Below are 8,218 nucleotides of genomic sequence, written 5' to 3'. Positions count from 1 at the left end.
CGTCCAAAAATAGGCATGAAAATTTGTAGGGTGAAAGATCTGGGTAGAAAGGAGCTGCATGGGTTCATATGTTCATGCAACACCTTTCCAGCTGGAGCTATTACCTTACAAATGTTGACTTTTGATTCATTCATTGTTACTGACGAGGAGAAGAAAAAACTATGTGGAGTTCTAAAACGAGTTGATGATTATTTTTTGCCAGTGACAAATGTTACATATGAAAGATATGTTTTAATCAATAGAAGTCAGCAGCCAGAAGAAACTAAAAATATATGGCTGTTCTCAAGAATCTTCCTCATTATCTCAAGTGAAATGGTCTCACAGAGAGTGCAGTGAAAACAGTTAAAAGAATTATTAAGAAAGCCACAGAAGCAAATGAAGATTGATATTTTGGGTTACGTAATGTTACAATTATCCCGAAAGCAGAGGCTTAGTTGAACCGGAATACAGTTAGAATAAAAATGGTTATTAATTCAAATGGTTTCTCTGATAACTCAAGCAGTTTTTAAAATGTTGCAGTCAAAATCTGCGTGGAATTGTATTTTATACTCATGAACAAACATACCTATAGTAGAATGATTGGTGTAATAGTTTATTTTTAACCTAATATAATTTTAAAAAAAACATTGACTTTAAAACAGAAATTAAAATAAATATTTCTAGTGAAAATATTCAAAGATTGTAGGTTATGTTCCTATAACGTTCAGGAATAAATACAAAAAAAACTCAAATATTGATATTTGTGGAATTATCAGGGAAATCCGGAAATAGCATTTCAATACACAAGATGCAACTGCCATTTTGAATTGTTAATAACCATTAACCAGTTCTTTTTATCTTCTAAGTTACCAGTTATACTAAATCTGAAAATAGTATAGAATTGCAGAAATTACCTAAACTGAGCATATGAAATTTCAAAGTTACATATTTATTAATTGCTGAGTAAAATATTGAATTTCACAATTTTTTAGTGTTTGAAGTTGTGTGTCCCCCCCTTATGAAAAAAACTGGCATTGGCATAATTTTATTATGTTAATTCGATTCCTTAAGCGTAGTTACGAGCTCACGGAAGTGTAACCATAATTTCTTTAACTTTGAATATTATTAGTGGCTTGAACAGCGAACGCTGCATTTATTTTCTTGCATTAGTTACGATATTCATTAAGTTCAAGTATTTTAAGATGATTCTCATCAAGCAGTGATCTACGATTATTTAAAAGTGCAAAATCACCAACCACTCAAATATTCCACAAAATTATATATTTTTAATCATTATATTTCATTTTCATCATTGACAGATAAATTAATTGATATATAATAGATTACAGACAGGGAGGAAGGTTAACTTTCCATAATTCCATGTAAACAAAGAGTGTTTTGACGACGGTTGTTTTATACTGCGTTCTGGTGGGTAACGATTGAACTAGGTCTGCGACTTTTGCTTGAAGCGGGAGCGGGGCAGAAGTACGTTATTGTAGAGCGTCACCTTCGTGAGAGAGGTATGTTTTCTAATGAAATCGAAGTAATTGAAATTCTACATACGCTTTTCAGTGAATTGCACGTATTATACATATATATCTAACATTATATGGTAGGTTTTAGACGTGAAACAACTAAAGAACGAATCGAACAGACTGCAGGTAGGACCGAGTATGTCGTTTCGTAGATTAGGTTTATTAACCGTAGGTATTTGAAATTGGCGGTATGTAACATTACATTACATTTTAGTTACAACAACGAATTTAGTGCTGTACATTGAGATTCAAAGTGTGGTTTCACAAACATCAAAAATAAAATAATAGTCTGACATTATAGATCTTTGTAAACTGACATTTTGCCTAACGTCTGCCACTTACGGCGGCCATATTGGGCATCACAATTCCGTTACGAATCTGGTCTGGTGTGAGATTTTGATTTTTAAGGTCCGTTTCTACGGTAATTTATTGCTACATTTCAAGCTTCGTTCCAACTAAAATTTGAAGGTACGTTTAGACATGTTCTATTTTTATATCATGTTAGGAATTAGGTTTTTTTCTCTCAGAAGCTCATGGCTCTCGTCGAATTTAAATCCACATGCTTCGTATCCAGTGATAATATAGCTGGTAACGAATCATTACAGAATGTTTATCATCTGATTGCGCAGTTTTCTGGAGAGAAATGTATAAATCAACTTCACATTTATATGAATGTAACATTACATATTGCCTTTCCTCTTTTCAAAATATTTAAGTCTTGCTGTTGTCCTATTTTCTCAATTTTACTTGCCATATTTTTTTTAAAGATTAACTACAACTCTAACATACCTTAGGCGCAATAGGGTTATTTGTAAATTTTGGAGATTCAATAATAAAACTACTACCGACTTCAGAGTTTGTACTTACTAATGTGGGATATGTATAATACCACTAAGTTTTTAAAAATCTTAACGTTGATTCACAAAATACGTTAAGTTAATTTATTAAATTGTTTTTAAGATTAGAAACTAATAGGCTACGTTAAAAATAATTCTCATGCGAAGTGTAAACGGAATGAATTAAAGTACCCTTTCCATTCTTTATTTCTTTCATAGTCTATGAAGAATAGGACCTTCTCCCGTCACGTCAGTTACTACGTCTGACTTAGGAACTAGGAGTATGAACATTGTGATGATCATTCTGGACAAGTGTAAGAGTCAGAAAAGACAAGTCTTGCAACCCCATTCAGAAAATTCCCATGTAAAAGAATATTGCATATGCGAGCCGCACCTTTCTAGTTTTCCGTCCCTTTCTCCCAAAATTATCTAAGAATAATTTCCCAGATAAGCTTTCATTAATTAATACATTTGTGAAGTTCTCGTAGTAATATCTGTAATTTGATGGGAGACATCGTTGCATACGGACCAGTTTTACATTAAACCTAAACTGTGGTGTATGCAAGGTTTACTAAAACCCTAAACTAACAGCCTAATCTTTCCTGAATCTGTGACAGGTTAAGTTAGTTTAGGGTTTTAGTATACCTTGCATACACTAAGTTCAGGTTGTGTAAAACTGGTCTATGTGCAACGACGTCTCCTATCCAATTACCCATGTTATAATCTACGTGGCTTACTTAGTCACCTTCCCAGTATTCTCTATTTGGAGCGTAGCAGACGAGAGAGGGTGAAACGCGAATTCTTAGCGCCTAAACTGGGACCTTTCGGCTAAGGGGGAGAACTCCGACAGAAAAAACCGGCAAGTCAGGAGGCCGTAAGGTGGCAGCCCCACCATCTGACTTACTCTAGCAAGAGTCTGGTACTCTCTTCTAGAGGAATCTAAAAATATACTCTTAAGTCAAACAGGATCCTTCCAGCATCCATACCAAATGTTCACACTGGCTGGTTCTGAAAGAACAACGGTAGGGGAACTTATCCCCACTATCGCAGCTGCTCTGTCTATTGTGTGCTCTCGCTCTCTACTCTCTGCACTGGTGGCTCACTCCCTAGCCTTCCTACAACAAATCTACGCCTGCCAAAACTCGATGTGCATTCAATGCTCGCATGGTAAAAATTACATATATTAATTAGAGCAAAAATTAGATGTGCATTCAACAGCCCTTACGTGGTAACAATTACACCAATAACACATTAGCATAACACAACTCGCCCGTGAAAGTAACACAGTTTGAGACCCAAACTATCTTCACTCGCATACATTACTCCCAACTGAACACAAGATTTTTTTTTTCTTTCCTGTTGTCGTGTCCATGCATTCTAAAGCGTTACTAGTTACCCATAGCGTGCATGTGATAGGTAACTTCGACAGATGAATCGCATTGTAAGCAGAGAAATAAGGGGAGAAAAAAGAGAGAAGGGAGACACATATACACAATGTAGTTCTGGTTTTTCTGAATACTCGTAGATGTAGTTTTCAGTTTACTTTTCTCTGCTAGGTGTCGCCCCGCCCTAAACCCGTACTTTCTAGTGGAGGGGATAGTGGGGGACCTTCTCTCTTCTGTTCTTTCAGATTTTCCCTTCACACTAATTAAAACACAAAAAAGGTCTGACTACCATGGATCACTATAGCTAAGTGGTAATCTGTCTGCTGTCCACTACTTTTTCTTCAGCATTCATTTTTGTTCTTTTTTTTCTAGCATGGCAGACACATCAGTAGCCGCAGTTCCTGCTGCAGCCCCGGCCCAGACAACGCCAAAGAAGGCAAAGTCGTCTGCGAGCAAGAAGCCGCGGACTAAGCCTGCACATCCACGTACGAGTGAAATGGTGAGCAACGCAATCAAGAGCCTGAAGGAGAGGGGAGGCTCATCACTTCAAGCAATCAAGAAATACATCTCTGCAAACTACAAGGTCGACTCCGAGAAAATGGCTCCTTTTATCAAGAAATACCTCAAGGCTGGCGTGGCATCTGGAGAGTTGGTGCAGACCAAGGGCAAGGGTGCCTCCGGCTCTTTCAAACTAGCTTCTGCTGCAAAGCCAGAGAAGGCCGCTGCTGCTTCAGCGCCTGTGCGGGGTAGGGGATCCAGACCAAAGGAGAAGAAGCAGCCTATCAAGGCCAAGGCTGCCAAATCTCCTAAGAAGGTTGCTGCTAAGAAGTCCTCCGAGAAGAAGAAACAGCCATCTGCACCGAAGGCAAAGAAGTCCCCATCCAAGGCCAAGAAAGCAGCTAAAACACCAATGAAGAAGCCCAAGGCACCTCGCCCGAAAAAGGTTGCGAAGGCCAGGGCTCCAAAAAAGGCGAGCCCAAAGAAGAAGTGAAAGACTTCTTGTGTGGGGAACATCTGCCTCGGGACGAGGTCAATCTTTGAAATTCCAGTACTTCTTCTTAGTAAATAATACATTTCTAGTATCCTGCCAATAATGACTGAACACACGTACAAAAAAAAGGAACAAGTTTATTATTAGGGTTCGGATGTTGTAACGTAATATCATATTTTTATTGTCTTGATTTTCATTCTAAACTGTGACCGAATATTAATTGGATTATTCTAATCTCAAATTATTTTTATTCTACTTTTTTATTATATTCAGTAGATAAAATTCTTCAGTGATTTTCAAATCTGTTTTAAGATGACTGAATTTCTGAGAAGGAGCCACTCAATTGTTTGACATAGCTGTAGTTGGTATGTGTTCAAGAGAACTGCAGTAGCAGCATTTTCAGCCTGAATGGTAACTTCAGGTACCTCAACACTTGCAGAGATATTAGTATCAAAATTTGTGTGTGTGACTCTCACAACTGAAGGTGTTAGAATGTGATTATTCACTTTTAGATAGGGTGGAACAATACTGTGCAAGCCGAAAATACAAGACTCCTTGCAACCAAACATACTGTATAGTGGTAAAAAGGGGAAGGGGACTGTTGGAATTTTGTAAGTCTAGAAAAACAGATTTGCACATGTGTGGGAAGGTCTTTCCTGAGTTCACAAGAGAATATGTGTTTCTGAAGGGTTACGTTTTAACAGTTAATCTAGATATTCACTAACAAGGGGTAAATCATAATAGTTTTCAATCTAGATAAGCACCAGTAAGGGATAAATCATTCGTTACTAACGTTGTGTTGTAACAAAGCTGAATAGTAGTTTAAAATGTCAAATTGTCCGTTTTAGTAAGTTCGAAATGCCCCCTGTGATATACTTACTAGGTGTGTCTGCAAGACTAGAGTGGCTCAGGTAGAGCCTTGACTTTTTAATCTTTTCGTCATAAGTTCGAATCTGCATTGTGACAGAATTATTTAATTCTATTTTTAGCATATTTACCGTATTTACTCGAATGTAATATGCATCCCAATTTTTTATTCTAAAATTAAGAAAAAAATTAGTGGCAAATATAGTATGCGCCTGTGCTAAAAACCACTTGATTAAAATTATATTATCAAGACAGCTATAAGCACCCTTATCTGTAGCTATATGCCACATTCACGTGCAGTATCAGAACTGGAACTTAAGTAAACAGGTCTGGGTTGTAGAACACTGACAGTGACTAACATCATGCCACTTTGATCAGTAATTTTATTGTTGGTAAATTCTTTTGGTTTAAACACGCAACTTTTGTGAAAAGTTGTGTACATAAAATCTCAAATTAAAAAAATAAAGTTGGCCATTACTGTAGGTAAAAATAATACTTATATTAATGTTGTCATAAAAATATTGACACGAAATTACAAATGAGAGGTGGACAAAAGATAAAAAACAAACTGCAACTGCCATTTCTGTCAGCTGTTTCCCATCATATCTCAAGGCCTAGCATAAATTGGGTGTAAATTTAAATTTTTTGTAGTCTGAGTGTATGCATGCGAATGTAATACGCCATCAGATATAATGTACATTCATGTTTTGAAGATGACATTTTGTCGGGGGGGGGAAAAAAGGTACGTATTATAATCGCGTAAATACGGTATGTAGGATCATTCCACAGTAACTCACGTTACATTCAGACACATTTGTGAACTTATTAGATATACTAAAACAAAAAATAAAGCTTTTTACAAAAGTTCTTTTGGCTTATTTATTGTATTTAGGAACATTCTTCATGGCAGTAATCCGTAATTGGGAATATAATTGTATTTTATTGAAGTGATTGCAACTCTGTTACACAAGAGACATTCCAAGTAAAGAAAATATTACTTCAAATCTGGAAGTAAAAGTCGTGTATATTTCTAGTTTTATCATTATTGCTGTTTAATACATTTAGAACATAGTCATTTCTGGAAACATTGAAAACAAAAAACAGGAATAAAAGAAAATAATTTTATATGGAAATTCTAGTAACTCTCTTTACATTTTGTACATAAGTATAAATTAGTAACCATTGGGTTTTGTTACACTCGCTGCCACGGTGGTCTAGTAGCTAGAGCACTAGACTTACAATCCTGTGGACCCAGGTTAGATCCCCAGTGTACACCTGGTTTATAACTTGTTAGGCAAACCCTTGGTCCAGCTAACATGGATTTTCTGCAGTTACCCCTATGGCATCCCATCAAATCTCCCATCTCATGTGGTGTAGTATAGACCAGCCTTATATGGTGTACTCAGGGCAACAACTGTCGGTGAATTGGACTCCACGATTGGCTTCATATGGGTGACTGATGATTAGTCAAGTCATCTGCCATTTGTAAAAGGAAAGAACTTCTGTTACACAGATGATTTGTAAATCGTAGTGGAAAATAATGATCTTTTATATAATATTCTTAAGTTGATCACATGGTGTATGACATCTCTATCATTAATAAATTTTCACTGCATATACAAAGACAAATGAACATCGTATTTCAAAATAATAATAAATTCAAAAGTGTTACATACAGGATAATTCACGAGGAAAGGTAAAAAATTTAAGATGTCAATTCTGAGTTGAAAAGTTCATATGAATATGGGTCTATTTTCGAATGGCTATGGAGATATGGCTCTTTGATTTCACAAAAACTGAGATTCTGTTGTACTAACTCGCATTTAGAGGCAGATAATGAACAAATTTAAAGTTTGTATTCACGTATGCATACATTCCTAGAATGGAATGCAGCCGGGAAGGCGGTTTCGAACTTTCGCCAGCGCAGAGAGAGACAGAACTATGAGATGCGGAGATGCCAAGCTTACTCATAACAGCACGAAGTACGACACCAAAAGCTGTGTTAAATTGCGAAACTAAAGTACTTTTTGCAGTTGCATGTATGCTATCTTTATATTAAAATTGAGAATCCGTAAATGTGTTCATTTCATAATGCAACCAAGAAAAAAATAAATTAAATTAACAATAGACACAGAATCAAAACAAAAACCATGGAATAATAAACACAAAATTAAAAACTATAATAAATTAATAAGTAGACAATTACCTGAACATTAATCGGAAATATCTCTGAGATCGTTTTCCGTATCATCGTCGTCTGCATCATCATCTTCACTTTCTTCGTCACTATCTTCAAGATTAATGATGAAGGGCTCCATTATATCATCCCTACGAATCTCTCGTGCATAATCTTCCTCTTGCAATTTTTCTGCGTGCCGTACACAGTTTTCCCAAGCCTCAATTGATATGGTTTCAACAGCCTCATGTGTCAATGTCTCGACGTTGGCGATTTTAAAAGTATTGTTTTTCTCGGCAACATACGATTTCATTTGTGCCCAAATTAATTCAGTAGGATTGTAATGGAAGTGGTAGGGAGGGAGGCGAACCACTTGATGGCCATGTTGTTTGGCAATGCTGTCTATTTCATACGATACTGTCTTCGACTTGAATAGTTTTACCAACATG

General features: G+C 36.3%; 1 protein-coding gene across 2 annotated transcripts; it reads left to right on the top strand.

The window, feature by feature from the left end:
* Positions 1–1,345: 1,345 nt before the first annotated feature.
* LOC138701118 (histone H1-II-like) lies at positions 1,346–6,460 on the top strand. 2 transcript variants are annotated; one of them, XM_069827712.1, is made up of 2 exons: positions 1,346–1,499; positions 4,108–6,460. In XM_069827712.1, exon 2 carries the CDS (start codon positions 4,109–4,111, stop codon positions 4,724–4,726), a length of 618 nt encoding a protein of 205 aa, XP_069683813.1. In that variant the 5' UTR covers positions 1,346–1,499; position 4,108; the 3' UTR covers positions 4,727–6,460. The 2 variants fall into 2 exon arrangements, with proteins under 2 accessions (XP_069683813.1, XP_069683814.1); XM_069827713.1 differs by lacking the exon at positions 1,346–1,499 and adding an exon at positions 1,511–1,982.
* The last annotated feature ends 1,758 nt before the right edge of the window (positions 6,461–8,218 follow it).

This window comes from Periplaneta americana, chromosome 6 (genome assembly GCF_040183065.1).
Source record: "Periplaneta americana isolate PAMFEO1 chromosome 6, P.americana_PAMFEO1_priV1, whole genome shotgun sequence".
Lineage (NCBI taxonomy): Eukaryota > Metazoa > Arthropoda > Insecta > Blattodea > Blattidae > Periplaneta > Periplaneta americana.
This window is presented reverse-complemented; position numbering and strand designations above follow the sequence as displayed.